Source organism: Penicillium arizonense (genome assembly GCF_001773325.1).
Source record: "Penicillium arizonense strain CBS 141311 chromosome Unknown PENARI_contig003, whole genome shotgun sequence".
NCBI lineage: Eukaryota > Fungi > Ascomycota > Eurotiomycetes > Eurotiales > Aspergillaceae > Penicillium > Penicillium arizonense.
The window spans coordinates 1,169,472-1,184,822 of NW_019173280.1; the positions used below are offsets into that span (position 1 = coordinate 1,169,472).

General features: G+C 48.5%; 5 protein-coding genes across 5 annotated transcripts; 3 read left to right on the plus strand and 2 right to left on the minus strand.

Annotated features, from left to right (window-relative positions):
• Positions 1 to 437: 437 nt before the first annotated feature.
• Positions 438 to 2,657, minus strand: PENARI_c003G10488 (uncharacterized protein; the record flags this gene model as incomplete). The annotated part of the gene is made up of 2 exons (XM_022628729.1): positions 438 to 2,400; positions 2,452 to 2,657. The coding sequence occupies 2 exons, from the start codon at positions 2,655 to 2,657 to the stop codon at positions 438 to 440; spliced, it is 2,169 nt and encodes a 722-aa protein (XP_022491555.1).
• An 864-nt stretch (positions 2,658 to 3,521) lies between these two features.
• PENARI_c003G09745 (uncharacterized protein) lies at positions 3,522 to 5,318 on the plus strand (the record flags this gene model as incomplete). Its single annotated transcript, XM_022628685.1, has 1 exon — positions 3,522 to 5,318. The coding sequence occupies one exon, from the start codon at positions 3,522 to 3,524 to the stop codon at positions 5,316 to 5,318; it is 1,797 nt and encodes a 598-aa protein (XP_022491695.1).
• A 539-nt stretch (positions 5,319 to 5,857) lies between these two features.
• On the plus strand, positions 5,858 to 6,238 carry PENARI_c003G03599 (uncharacterized protein; the record flags this gene model as incomplete). Its single annotated transcript, XM_022628247.1, has 2 exons — positions 5,858 to 5,996; positions 6,066 to 6,238. 2 exons carry the CDS (start codon positions 5,858 to 5,860, stop codon positions 6,236 to 6,238), a joined length of 312 nt encoding a protein of 103 aa, XP_022491827.1.
• Positions 6,239 to 7,007: 769 nt separating this feature from the next.
• Positions 7,008 to 8,161, minus strand: PENARI_c003G04180 (glycoside hydrolase family 16 protein; the record flags this gene model as incomplete). The annotated part of the gene is made up of 3 exons (XM_022628285.1): positions 7,008 to 7,670; positions 7,734 to 8,008; positions 8,062 to 8,161. 3 exons carry the CDS (start codon positions 8,159 to 8,161, stop codon positions 7,008 to 7,010), a joined length of 1,038 nt encoding a protein of 345 aa, XP_022491731.1.
• A 1,978-nt stretch (positions 8,162 to 10,139) lies between these two features.
• On the plus strand, positions 10,140 to 14,621 carry PENARI_c003G03126 (uncharacterized protein; the record flags this gene model as incomplete). Its single annotated transcript, XM_022628210.1, has 5 exons — positions 10,140 to 10,600; positions 10,656 to 12,016; positions 12,073 to 12,326; positions 14,348 to 14,484; positions 14,582 to 14,621. 5 exons carry the CDS (start codon positions 10,140 to 10,142, stop codon positions 14,619 to 14,621), a joined length of 2,253 nt encoding a protein of 750 aa, XP_022492111.1.
• Positions 14,622 to 15,351: the final 730 nt, after the last annotated feature.

Consider the following 15,351-nt stretch of genomic DNA (forward strand, 5'->3'; position numbering starts at 1 on the left):
CTTAGATAGATTGCAGGGGGTTGAGGATGTTGAAAACAGGGACACTCTTACCATCTTGCATGTCAAGAGCCTCCATAAGCTGGGGGGAGTGTCGAGAGGGGAGAATGACGGAACTAAATTAGAGCAGAGCACAGACCGCAAGGATGACTTCAAGAGGGGAACCAGGTGGAGTAGGGAGAGTCAGCGATTTAAGGAGAATACGAGAGAAACAACGGAAATTAGAAGATTTAGGCGATTTAGGAAGACAAAGAGGGACCTTGGAAGTATGGAAGGGTACATTCCAAGCACAGGTTAATCGCGCATCTCGTCTACTCTATACTGTGTCACCGTGGGCCTCAAATGATCGACAATGCTTAGTTTGTAAGCTTTGACCACAACGGTCTATAAATATTTACATATATAACTTATCTAATATGTTTTGATAAGTTATGTTCTATTTATTCATCTTCATCGTCACTTCCAAAAATAGCCTTAAAAACTGCATCACCAGGCCTCTCTGCCTCCAGGGCATCGTTGCGCTCTGGTTCAACTGCCGGACGTGGCGGCTCAGCAATAGATTGGCCAGTGGCACCAGGAATATGACCTAGCGACTCCATGAGGAGCTGGTTCATGACATCTTGCGAAATCAACTCCTTGGGTTTAGTGCTAGGTCCAGTGTCAGCTTGGTATCCGGCGGACTGGAACCGTGTGCCTGGTTGATACTCGGATGCGCCGGGTCGTTCACCGGGATCAAGCTGTACATGTGCCGGAAGTTTCACGTTGAAACGCTTGCACAGTAGACGTGATGGATAAAATGATATGGTGCTTCGAGTCATTTGGCCGAACATGCCAATCTTGGCAGCTGCCACTGCTGGATTATCAGGCTTCTCGGCGGGTCGACTAAGGACAGAATCGGTTGAGTCGGGTGCATCGGAGGCGACCTTGGGCGCGGAGGATGCTGAGGTGAAGCGGGAGGCCATGACTCCAGACATAGGTTTGAAGACTTCTGCAGCTCGGCCGAACTCTTGCATCTCATTGACCCATTCATCGGTGTTGGACCCTTCGACCCGTTCTGGGAGGGTATCACGGAGCCCTGCACTAACTTCAAGGAAGACCCGGTAGCGGGCGCGCTTCTTCTCGTCTTCTGAATAGGGCATCCACCCACTCACGGCCCGATTTAAAGCTTGAACGGCAATCTGCTTGTCGAGCTTCGGAACGAGGTCCCAGAGGTCCTTGCGCCTCTGTGATTCGGGAACCTCGTATCCCTTGGGTGCCTTTTCTCCCAAAGCTGGAGGTAAGTTTTGGTTGCCAGTAAGTTTGGCGATTCGATCTCGCGCCTCAGGTGTCATCCAATCAAAGATGGATTTCCCGGGCAGTTGAGCCTCACCCAGAAGGGCTGCTCTAGATGTCGGGTTGAGTGATGAGGCTTTGGCGGCATCAGCTGTTGACATGTAGCTCGAGTCGTCCGGTTTCGTAGATGAGGGCTCCTTGGCTGATGTCCAGCCCTCTGGTATTACTGGGGGATCGTAGCGCTTCTCGCTGGAAATCGACAAGCCCGACATGCCCTCAGCAAGAACGAATCCATCCAGCGGTAGACGCCCATCCCGACATTTCCTGAATCCTCCGGTTCCCCGTGAAGCTGCCAATTTCTTCGAAATAAACACCGGCTTTGAATTGAGGAGAGGGTTGGATGATGCGATTGTTGGTTTTCCATCCTCTGATTTGCCCTTCTTCTTCTTCTTTTTGTCTCCTCCGATAGTCTTGTTATATGAGATCTGCGGGCCCAAGGAATAAGGGTCCTCGTCGTCTGATCCGGTGTCATTAAGGACTCCAACCCCGAACCCACCCCGCCGTGAGTTCTTTGGCTTGGAGGGCTGGGATTTCCCTTGAATGGCTAATCGCCCACCAAAGAAGGAGTCCGAATCATCGTCATCATTGGTTTGTTTGGGCGTATGCGAATCGGATAGACGCGATTCACCTTCGAACCCAAGACCTTTCCGGTCGGTCTTGCGCACAAAGGCAACCAATGCCGGGTTTTCAGGCGCGAAGAGATATGTCTGCTCGGCATCTCCGCCCGATGCACCAGTCTCCTCTAACCTGGCCTTGCGACGAACTTTAGGACCGATTCCTTGGCCCTCGCGCCATCCCATCTTTTTCAGAAGCTTCACTCCCTTGGTCTCGCCCCCAGTTTTCAAAATATCCATGAACCCTGCTCTCCGTGTGGCGTCATGCTCAGTCGATCCGAATCCGGCAAAGTCATCCGCAGTCTGGAGTTTCCTAGAGTCTTCCTGTTCCCGCAGATCGTCCTCGTCCATATAATCCTCAGGTCGTTGCTGCTGCGCCTTCTCGGCGCGATTCTGCCGAGACGATACGAAGGTCGCGGGAGTCCATCCTTCTTTCGATCCGACGGAGTTGAAATACCTAGATAGTGTCAGCGATTGCGCCGAGCTCATGGGTATTGGAGAAGCTCACCCCGCGCTGAATCCACCTGTGAATGCACCGTGCAGGCGCTTCCTCCCCCGTTCATCGGTCACCTCCTGTTTCCATATTGGTACGAAGGAGCCATCATCGCGGACGCTCTCATCGAGTGGTGGTAGCGGAGTTCCATAGAAGGCATATGGTGATTGCTGTGATTGAAGTTCGGCCTCGAGCGTGGCGCGATTACGTTTGGTTGCCATGGCTATCGAGCCAAGAGAGTATCGCCCATTGAAAGAGACCACGGCATTTGCGAAATGCGAAAGTTGATATGTTGGACAGCTCTTGCTCTGAGCTGTCCAAGGTCCATTGTTGGCCTGAGGCTTTAATTACATAATACACGAGTCAGCAATATCCCGTGACCCTGGGTCCCGTGATTTGGCCTATGGAGAAAAGTTTAAATTTGTTAATGTTCGCCGATCACTTCAGCTGCCTTCACTTAGTTCTTTCTCTCTCTTATATTTACTGTCTTCTGTTTATTTACTATTTATTAGGATGTCATATACAGAATAGGCATATTTCTTTATCTTCGCAAATCGAGAAAAGAAGCATCTTTTCAGACGTTGAGACTAGCGTGGTCCACTCAACACGAGGTCGAATGAATCGTCCTTGTCGCCCTATCTACCCCTGTTGTTCATATATTCTCGGCCCGATCACCTTTAATTCTTTCGATATACATGGTTATAGAAATATAAAGATTCGCAGTTCTCAGATACACCTAGCAATTTACGTTGTCTAGAAACAATACATGTAAGAATGGCGATTTAGCCTCTGCTGTAAAAGGCTAGGCCCTTGGCGCGGGCTTGGTCTACATTAAGGGGGCAATGGCTTCTTTTTTTTCTGACCCCACTGTCTTCCTCATGTCTCCGTAGTCTCTACTCTGCCTTGCGCTTTCAGGTCTGCACCCCGGAGCCAAAATCCGGGGGATTTCTTCCAGGATGCTGTGTTTCACCCGCAATCGCAGAACCTATTACCTGCTGGTGGCCTGCGCGGCGACATCAATATGTTTGATCAACCTGTTCTTCCTCACTAAGACAGTGGACAACACCCGCTTGGGCGGGTTCACCATGTTTGCGAAGCCAAAGCCTGTGGGGGAGTATGCCCACGATGGACACCCCATCGTCAGTCTCATGCGGGAGGCCAACCGCCAATGGCTGGCATACGATAACAGTCGCTCTACGAATTTCCGCCGGACAGTGACCAAATACCGTGAGACATATGGGCGACACCCACCACCAGGCTTTAAAGAGTGGTACATGTTTGCGCGCAAGAAGAACGCGCACAATGTGGACGACTTCCAGCAGATCACTGGCGACTTGCGACCCTTCTGGGCGTTGCCTCCAGCCGAGATTCGCAAAATGGCAGCCAAGCTCCAAAACAGCGATGGAATTGCTGGGGTACGTATCCGCAACCATGAAGTTTCTATCGACATTGAAGATTGGCGGCCGGAGACGCTGCGGGATTCGATCGAACGCATCGCCAAGTATCTCCCAGATATGGATATTGCGCTCAATCTGATGGACCAGCCTCGAGTCATGGTATCCTACAACGACACGCAGGAATATCTCCGCATCGAGGCGCTAACCAGAAGTCTGCCGATCGATGCTCAAGATCAATTCACTTCGGGTATGGATCATCTGTATGAAAAAGATTCCACCGTCGAGGGTGTGGATCCAGAATGGTTTTCAATCGCAGGACAGCCATACATGAACTTCGCCAGTGAATCCTGTCCGCCTGATTCCCCTGCTCGTGCCAACATCACGACCGAGGATGCTAATAAGCTATACAAGTCGCCGTCGGCTGGCTTCATCACTAATTTCACCGCTTCCTCGGATCTGTGCACGGTCGGTCCTGTTCTCGGAGACAAGCATGGATTTTTGTTCTCAGCTTCCAGCAATGTTATTTCAAGGAAGTTGCTCCCGGTCTTCAGCGAGTGCAAGGTCAGCGTGAACAATGACATCTTGTTCCCCGCAAACATGTACTTCATGAAGGACAAGCGGTATGTCTACAATTCACGACATGATTACGAATGGGAGTACAAGTCCGACACTCTCCTCTGGCGCGGCGTCACCTCTGGGGGTGTCCAACTCGTTGATAATTGGCATCAGTTGCATCGTCAACGCTTCGTCCAGATCGCCAACAGCACCGAGATGGAATCACGAACAGTCCCAATCCTCACTGAGAACAGCGTGAAGCAGTATCAAAACTTCTCAGATTTTAACCCCAGTAACTTTTCATTGGACCACTTCGATGTCGGCTTCACTGAAGCTTGGGGCTGCATTCCCAACTGTTCATTCTACGACGACGTCTGGACATACAAGGAACCCAAAGACTTCAGCCAGCAATTCAAAGCAAAGTACCTAGTCGATATCGACGGACACAGCTTCTCTGGCCGCTGGCGTGCCTTCCACCTCAGCAAATCCCTAGGCATCAAAGCCACCATATTCCGTGAATGGCACGACTCGCGACTCTTTGCCTGGCGCCATTTCGTTCCGATGGACAATCGCTACGATGACCTATACGCATTGATGACCTATTTTATTGGTCTGGGCAACTCCTCGTCCAGCGCATTGCCCGCGTCCAGCGCATTTCCCGCGTCCAGAGAGCCATACGTGCAAAGCCACGACTTCGAGGCTGAGGTGATTGCCGCTCAGAGTCGGGAATGGGCGCAGCAGGCATTGCGCAATGAAGATCTTGACATTTATCTGTATCTTCTTCTACTTGAATACGGTCGCATTACAGACGATAATCGCGATGGCATTGGGTACAGTGGCGACGGAAGCGAACTGGACCACTTTGATGCTCAACACCCTTTTTCTATGCCGATACAGATGGTCGTTGGTGATCATCCTGATACCCCTTGAACATGTTCTTTTTCTTCTTCTTTGCACATAAATTCTTGTTGTACACTTTCATTCATCTTGACTGATCTACTGTTGTGTATACCAGGCATCGAACTATGTTTAATGAGCAAAACATTCATTCTTCTCATCGGGCTCTATCAATTCTACAACTAAAAAGTAGCGTAGCATCATATAATAACTATTGATACTTTAGCAGGGAACCCTTCACGTTTGTATAGTGTGTCCGTGACCAACACTAAAATTAGGAATGACAGGGATAAGCCGCAACGACGATCCCGCCCTGGCCACATGATACGCAAGCTCTCTCCTACACAGGTTGCACTAAATGGCATCAATAGCAAGACAGAGTCTCATGACTCGCATTCGTCTAGGGAGACTGGAAACTTTCACGTCTTCGTATCCAAGACCACAAACAACTCTACGTTTCAGCGCTAGAATGACGGCATACGCCTTTCCGCTTCTTACTCTTGGGTATTTTGTTTTAGAGCAAGATTGCTGATTGAGATATGTAGGCAATTGATCTCCTCGGGTTCGACGGAATGTTCTATGCTAACGAGAACGCCGGCGATCTCTATGAGGCAACTCATCTCGCTGAAATCATTTCTGTTCTGGATCCACCGCCTGCTGAGTTCCTTGCGCTGAACCCTGAAATCGCTGCTAGTTTCTGGGACGAAACTGGTATGTTCTTTTTTTCAGTCTTTGTAATTTCTGTGTTATGCGACGAAATGCTGATAGTTGTCTCTCCAGGCAAGTGGAAGGGCATTGTACTCATACGTGAAAATGTGACGATTGAATCCTTGGAGGGTCAGATGGGGCTACCTCTTGGCTTTGTCAAGTTCCAACGAAGAACTTTGACTTGGATGCCAGATGAGAGGGCAACAGCTAAAGAGCTCTTAGAGGATCCTTGGCTGAAAGGTTGAACACTCCCAGGGTTCGGGTTGTATTATAGTTAGTTAGCTGCATGGAAACTCTCTACTTAGCCAAATGCTGTCAGCTTCAGGAAACCAATCTAGCAAGTAGATGGACTAAATATGAGCATCTTGTACACTAAAAATGAGACGGTCCCCGGTAGCGTGGGACTAATCTCCTGTATGCCACCGACAGGAGACATCAAAGGCGCCAATTGAGGTCGAGGAAACGAAAACAAAAAAAGAATTTGATGTGCATCATCCGTGAATCGAACACGGGCCTCGTCGATGGCAACGACGAATTCTACCACTAGACCAATGATGCTAGTTGATGTGTGGATTAAGCCAGTTGTGCTACCTGAGCAGAATTTGCTAGCGCCGTTTTTGGTGGGTCGCCACGTTTTACATTTGGGATTTTCTTTGGTCTTCTAACATTCTAAAACAAAATTTTCGATTTGTTGCTATTCAATTCAAGTAATTCATAACCTATGGACTATTTAGGAGTATATTTTTGACTTTTATGAAGCTGGTGGGCATGTTCATTGCACTAGGATCGCACATGGCTGGAATTGCGCCAAAATATATAGCCGACAGTGGGCCCAATCATTACTTGAAGAAACAAGTCTAAAGATGAAGTTGGCAATAGAACAAGCGTTGGACAGCAAATCTAAATCAAGCACATAATTCAGGAAGGAATGTCATTAAAAGAAAAAAAATTGTAATCATAGCTCTATACACACATCCCACTCACAAACATACATCCATAACAAAACCAGTCCCCCTAATACTGCACAAGTCCAGCAACAAGAGAGACAGCAGCAATAACAAAGACAGAAGTGTAGTACGAAGCTGACGCACCAGACACAACACTAACAGAAGAAGCAGCAGAAGCAGCCGACGACGATGAGGAAGCAGCAGTAGAAGAAGACCCCACAGCAGTAGAAGAAGCCGTAACAGACACCGAACCAGTGCTTGAGCTCGTGGCCAAATTAGAGGAAATATTAGTCCCATTAATAGCCTTGATGCTTGTATAAGCACCGGTCTTATCGGTGTACTTGTACGCCTGGGCGGGGTTGTAGTTGATGATATCGACCGACTCAACGTACATCGAGAAGGGTCCCTCGGTGTAATCGGTCTCGCCGCCGGCCCATTCAATTGTGCCTTCGGAGTTGTCTGGGTCTCCGCCGGCCCAGATGCCGATGCGGATGCGCATGGGTGTCTGGGGGAAGTTCTTGCCGTTTACGGCGTCAGCGTATTCCAGGGTACGGACTACGTCGCCGTCGAGCAGCCATTGAATACGCTCGCTTGTCCAGTCAATTGAATAGGTGTGGAAGGTTTCTTCTGGGGTGGTGACGGTTACAGTTGTGCCGCGGTCGTAGGAGGTTGTGTTTCCTTTGCCGAAGTAGTCGGTTTGGATTTCGGTGCTATAGGTGCTGATTTGTTCCTGTGAGATGGGTTAGTGGGTGTTGCTTTTGGTAGTGGTGTGATATAGGAGTGAGGGACTTACCCAGTCGATCTCGTCGAGGTCGTCGGATTCGAGGATCCAGGTGCTGATGATACCAGTACCATTGGCGGCTCTCATCTTGACGTCGACATGGCCGAAGAAGATGTAGAATTCACTCTCGATTGTGGGGGCGTCACCCTGTTCCGAGACGGTGAACTTGGCTCCTAGGTCGGTGCTTGTCACGGTGCCGGCAGTGGTGTTCCAGCGGCCCAGGGAGCCGGAAGTAAAGTCGGTGTTGAGACGGTACTTATTAAGACCGGTATCCGCAGAGCAAGTCTCTGCGAGGCAATTGTCAGCGTTGTACTAGTAACGACTTGGATCTAATGCATACTATTGAGAGGATTGCAGCTGGTAGTAGTCTGGGCAGCACTGAGCTGAGCAGTCGCAGCCAGGGCGATAGCAGCCCACTGGTAGTAAGACTTGAAAACCATAGTGGAGTTGATACTATGAACGAAAGACGAAGTATACGGGGTGAACAAGAAAGAACAAAAAAAGAGCGATCCTCCGAGGGTTATAGGCAACAAGGGACAATAGATATATAAACATGATTCGTTGTTCGTTTTATTCTTAGATGTTGCGTGTCAAACCCGATCTGTTGCCCCCCGACCTTGGATCATCACCTCCACATACGACGCAGATGGCAGATAACCCATTGGGAAATTGCCATTGCGATTGGCTCCGATGCCAGGAACCGTGGTGGAGCAAAGTAAATTCTGATCAGTAGCGATGTTATATTTTATTGCTGTACTGACCAGAAAAGCTTGGATGGGGATGACGGGGCCAGCTTGCGTGGTTGGCCCCAACTTACGAACTAGCGGGCAGGGCTACGTACACCCGTGAGAATCTTTTTTCCGCCAATATTTTCTCAATGTTAATGGATCTGTGTTATCTGTGGGGAGTACGGAGTAGAATGTAGAGGAATTGTTGTGCGACACAATCTAGATGTACGCCAATTGAATTGTCAGGTAGGGTTGACGAAGATCAATGTACATAACGTTAACTTTACCTCGGTCTCGGGTACAATGTTATTTTTCAGCCAAATTGCGGTGTCTGATCTTCGGTTCGGCCTAGAATTCCTTTCTTGATGTCTGAGCTGGTCTCTAATTGGAAAATATGACCTATCAAATCCAAGTCGGCCCATACATTTACTCTACCGTAACAGTGTGCGAGTTTATCTGTCATTAATTTATCCTGACCTCTCGCCGAAACGACATACTGGCTACGGGCACCACAACCACATTGGTCCATGTGCTTAATTAACAAGGAACAAATTGTCTCTCTCCAATGCCATCCCTCATTAACAAGAGGAAGAGAAAAAAAACCAAAAACATACAACAGTAAGGATTCGCTAGTGGTCACCCACCTAACTACTAACTTACCGGCGTGTGGCTTAAGTACGGCTGAGCGGACGGGAAGCCCTGTTCTCCACACCCTATGGTCGTATGTACTTATCAAGTTATGATAAGGTAATCATATAGAACTTACTATCCCTATCTACGGTGTTAGGTTGTGCGCGACCAAGGGTGAGAATCACCCATGTCGCGCGACCACTGCACTAATACCCTCGGCTGAGCGAGAGTAGAATATCATTAGGCCATAAGACCCCGTCTAAAATAGCCAGTCTCTTGGCTACTACACACAGCTCCTCATGGAATGACTTTCGACTGGGTCAACGGAGTGATTTCCGAATACTAGATCCCTACGGAGCAGACTACGAGTTCCAAACATTCAACGGGTATATAGAACGAACGGCGACTCGCGACAAACGCATTGACTATCTCAATTCAAGTACAACAATATTGGACTGTGTCCGCTTCAAGTCCTCCGATCTCTCGGCGCTTAAGCCATAGCAACAAGTTAAGGCAAGGTTATCCAAAATGTCGGTAAGACTGACTTTTATATTGCCTTGGGTGACGTGCCCCAAGCAGCATGAAACCAGTTATTAACACGTGATTATTACTGCGTTGCCTACCCCAACCTTAAGAGCCCCAGAGCTTGTTTAAAAGATGACCAACAGCAGCTTAGTAGATTCGACAAAGTACTAACTCGCTCTCAGCCTAGTGGTTGGTGGTTTATGATCAACACAGTGAGGTCAAGGGTAAATGAAATGCAGACAGACACAAGCACACTAACAAACTGTTCAGGGGGGAATTATATTAGCCATTTCAAGTGTACTAATGCACGATGTTGTAACAGTTCCAAGAGGGGAACCTTCGGAAAATTGCTGAAGCCGTAAGATTGCCAATCCCACTAAGGTTATTTAGGGAGGACCTGTTGAGGCTCTACCAGCCGTGCACTGCCCCGCGGCTGGTGCTCGGCATCTTCGTCCCCTCGTACACCAGCTTCCTCCCTTCGTCATCCTTCAACCATGAGTCACCATATCTGTCAATTTCATAGTCCTGAAACACAATGTCTGGGCTTGAAGTTGTCGGGGTCGTTGCCAGCACTTTCCAACTCGCAGAGATTGGAATCAAACTCTCGGTCAAGCTTTGTTCTTTTTACCGCCAGATCAAAGATGCCGATCAGTCGGCACAGCGTCTTGCAAGTGACGTCTCACTCACTTGCAGTATCTTACATCAGTTAGGAAAGGTCTTGGAACAGGACAGCCAGACAAAACTTTGCTCTCAGCAGGCGTTTCTGACAGCCCAGGAAGTCTTGGAGGAATGCGAGAGAATCTTTCAGCAAATAGACGAAGCAATTCAGAAGAAAGATCCGGGTTCTGGTAAAAGCAAATGGGAACGTCGCACACGAAGGCTTACCATTGTGATACTTGGGCCCGATCTTGAAGTGTTGAATTCCCACCTCGACAAGTTAAAATCGACCATGTTGCTGATGCTGAATGTGATTATGTATGCAAGAGAGATCAACCGGTATGTCCATCTCGAGTATCCCGGGAGATCCACATTGTTAAGTGCCACTTGGTAGGACATCCGATCATGCTTCGCTCCAATGTCAACGCCAGTTGATTGAAACGCTTCTCCGTGAGAAAGCCGAAACTGAGGCTAGATTGAAAGAACTCATCAATGTGGCCAATACCCGGTCAGATTGCGATAGAGAGGGTACATTGTCGTCTTCAACACTGGGCGCGCAACCTGGCATGGCAGTATGGCAGCAACCTTCAACCGGAAATGAAATTGATAAGTATTATGATCTTGTCAAAAGTCTGCTCAATGAAATCGACGAATGTCGAACAAGTCTTCAACAAGATAGACATTTGAGGATTAGAGATGGGGTGGTGAATGTTCACAAAGTTGAACTTGCCATATTTCAACAATCCCATGGAGAGGCAGCGGTACAAGCTTTTGACAGTCCCTTCTTCAATATTTGCAACCCAGATATGGACAGCTCTTTCACATCAAAGCCGAACTCCAACATGCCCCCTCAAAAGATTGAGCCGTCAACAAGACGGTCTACCTTTTCCTTGGAAAGGTGCCATTCGCTTGAGCGCAGCTCCTTGCCTGTTATCCGCCGGGTCTCCACCAGTAACTTGAATCTTGAGACCACTCATAAAACGTCCAGGAATCACTACGAATACCGCGAATACTCTAACCTTGAGCATGGAGACCCTACTGGAGAAATGTTCATCAACCAGCCCAGCAGGGAACGTGGAAGAAATTCAGCATCCGCAGCAGACCGTCATGAGACTTGTATCCCCTTGTCTGCGTCTGATCTTCACCCTGTGATCAGCTCGGATGGAACTCCCTCTCCGAGTCCCTTTCATTCCACTTCTAATCAATATCTGGTCCCACATTCTTCACATTCGTCTCATCGTAGGCACCGCCGAATGTATAGCACGGACTATGCCAGTGATACCAGTCGTTTGGACCAACGCAATAGGTTCCACCATCACTCTCCTCAGCAATATCAGCCGTATGCTTCGAGTGGGCGTCGTCGAGACCCTGCCTATGAGGTATTGAAGAAGGGCGATGATGTTGACTCCTACAACGCCTACTCCTACACTACACCGCGGGAGCAGTTTGACAGAGACTACCCTGTCAAGCCGCGCCATTCTACAACGAGGAGCTCGCTTGATCGGCCTCTCAGCATGAATGTGATGGACGAGCATCCCCAGGCTCCACCCAGTCCAGACTTCAGGAGAAATTCGCTGTCCGTTCGTCCTCGCAAATCGAACAACTCATCCACCGAGGCCGAGAAAGTAAAGATGAGCCCGGAGCCGCTGAAGCAACCAAAGGGCCCCTGGACAAAAGAAACAAAGAGGCCTCTTAATTATTTGCCCCCACGCGTGTCTAGCAATTCAATGCTGGAGACTAAGCATGATATCCAAAGTAAGTGGTGCGGCTAGCTTGGGTTTTTTGATCAAAAAGTAACAGACACTTCTTAGACAACCAGCAGAAGCAAGACACCCGAGGAGGACTTTGGGATGAAGATAATCATTACGGAGATACTCCCGGGGGCAAATTTTCAGCTGACGGCGACGTTGAAAAAGACGATAGAAATGAGGATGAATCGATGGAGGCTGACACACCATCCCCAGAACAGAAAGCACTTGATTTTAGCAATTCAAAAAAGGAGGCCACCTCCTCTGGCAAAGAAGGTCCCAAGGAGCATGTTGCGTGGGATACTTTGGAAGATCTGGTACTTTTCTGGACGATGCTTCCACGAGATATGATTCAGCTATAAGAAGAAACACGAGGTAGAAGTTTTAAAACGCTCCAGGCAATGCCTTCTTCGTATCTACACCACCCGCCATCACTTGGTGACCGAGTACGAGATATAGATCCCGACTATAACAGGATCTTGACGTGAATAGTCGAAACACAAGGAAAAGTTCGACATGTAGCTAGGCAGCAATTCGCTATTTCAAGTGCTGTACCAGATAGGGTGGGTATGTTCCCCCAAGCCCATGATGGAGGGAAACTCGACGCCTCTCTATCCTGCCCTGATGGTTCCACAACCATAAACCACTGCGGTTTCCTATTTAGGGCCCTAAGAAAAACCATTTTCATCTAAAGTCAAGGCCATAGCATATATTAAGCTGCTAGTGCAGACTAATAGATTACTGTTATTTAACCTTTGTCTTAGTCACAATCATATCCAAACTTCCGTATAACCCAATTTAGGCCGAAGACTCCAAGCCGAGAATAACAATGGTTCCGCCTATGTCGTCCGTTTGTCTCACGGAAAAAAGAGGAGGCCGCAAGACCAGAGATCCCAAGAAGAAGAAGAAGAAGAATGACAAGAATGGATAAGAGAAACACCGCCAATATATTGAGCAAGACAATGGGATAGGCGGTCGGAAAAGCATCCACGTCTTGTCGCTGTGTGCCAGGGGTTGTATATGCCCTCAGGGCAATGGAGGCGTTGCTACCGGCTGCGCCATAGTTGTTCACCAAACCCACAGGGTGCGACGAACAAGCTGTGTCCAACGTAATCGAAGGACCGCTCTATCCGAAGAAATCGCTGATGCGCCCACTTTAAAAGCCCTTAGGGTTCCAATGGCGGAAAAGCATTTACATCAGCGGAACCCACGTTACTCTCGTAATCGGCCGACCCAACCCCAAGATAGCAGCCTACGTTCGTCTCCTGTGTGCTCTTCGAGGGAATGCCATAGTACCCTGCCGATTCCACTGCTTTGTAAGCGACCTGCAATGCTAAGTTAGTCTTTGCTCTGGGTCCATTGACTTTGCCTCTCGACCGGAGATTTCAAAGAAGCGATCGTTAAAGGCATCAGCATTAGACAAGGAGTTTCCCCAAAAGGCAGGCAGCTTGGGCTCCCTCTTTAGATCTGCCGGATCAAAGCGGCTGGGAGACAGAGTTTTAAGGGCTGCTTTCCCGGTACTGATTAGGTTCCAGAATTTTTCTCTAGTGATTCTGTTTACGGGAACCGACAGGCCATCCTAACCTCCTAACCACGGCGATTTCTTTAAGTAGGCCCGGGGCTGACTTGGCGATGGTGAGGGACCGTGGGATATAAGATTCGGAACCGATAGTAGTGTAGCGAGGGCTATTTAGATGATTATCAATAACTGTTCGCCTTAAGTTTGATACTAGTGTGTACGCTTGTAAAGAATGAGGTCTATAGCGACGTCGTGTTGCGACCCCGTCACGATGAGTTCTAGGTCTAAGGTCGACCGGAGTGGCAGACGCAGGCCAGTGGCCGTGGGCAATTGTAGGCCGGGAGTTTAGTCGCACATTTCTTTCTATTGCTAGGCAGCATATGTACGCTTAAGGTGGTGGTAAGAGCCATTGAGGCCGATTGTGGTCGTAGGGGTACAATTATCTCCTAGACGATCCGTCAAGTACTCTAGATCTCGACGTGGAAGAGTGATAGTAAGTGTGCGGTCGTCGGTGATACATAAGATATATGCCTAGGTAGTATTAATTAACAGTGTACTTAAGTGCGCTTTAGTATATTGCGACATACTCTAGGAAGCAGATCTAGGGTGCTCTCGAGAACCGCTCGGTCTAAATAGTACTAGTAGCGGATAGAGATAGTAGTTACACGGTCCGCCCAATCAGAAGAGGCGTCTTCTATATCTATAACAAGGCCGATGTATACGGCAATACGAATGGCATTTATAGCGTAGTGCTTAAAGTCATGCTATGTAGTTGTTGCCGTAACTACGGCGGACAGAAACCTAACGCAGAAACCCTAGGCTACTATATCCGACGATGTGCACTGCCAGTGGACACCGCCAGACCTTAACCACTTGAATCCCTCTAGTCACAGCAACTCCTCCCACTGCATCTCTGTCCGCTCCGTGCCAGCTACCATGACCGTCATGGTCAAATCGTACGCAGTGGGGTGTGGATGTGCGAGCGCCCGAGGAGCGATATGATCGTTCCCAACTCGTCGATCTTGCGTGCTTTCCCCACTTGACCGAGATTAGAGCAGCGACAGACTCCGAGACCCACACTTCTACTAAGTAGTGATATAACGGCCCACGGTAACAAATAATTCGTTTTTATCATGTCGAATGCCTCACGGAATCTGATGAGAGATGGGGGTATTACGTCGTGATATTACACAATGCCTGATTAGGTTGTAGCTATACACCTAGTCAAACTCTCGTGTATCCACGTCACTATGCAGCCTGGCCATCTTACGTGATCGTACCCAGGCCTTATAAGGAGATATGCAAGACTCCATCTTTCTTTCCCTTGATGTATTATAATCCGTTATTTTCTTATGAATCACCCTCGACTCTGTTCATAGGGAAACGAGGTTTCCTACATTTACCAAATATCCAAGAATTAACAACTTGGTGAACCTATCGTCGCGATGGCTACGGAAAAGGCAGCCGTGAAGATCTACAGGGGAAACTGCCACTGTGGAGAATTCATATTTAACGTCAAGGCAGCGGAACTGAATTCTGTGACAGAGTGCAATTGCAGCATCTGTTTCAAAAAAGGCTACCTTTGGTTCAATCCTTCAGAGCCTATGACTATCATTAAAGGCGATGGATCACTTAAAGAATACACCTTCGGTCACGGAAGGATGGTCCATATGGTATGTGGTTCAATTGCTATCTACCAGGAATGAAAATATTCGCTCCAGTTATCGCATTACAAGCCGGCTTTAGTGACTGACTAAGATGCAGTTCTGCCGAATATGTGCAACGCCTCTGATGGCTCGCGCGGGACATAATGTTATTATTAA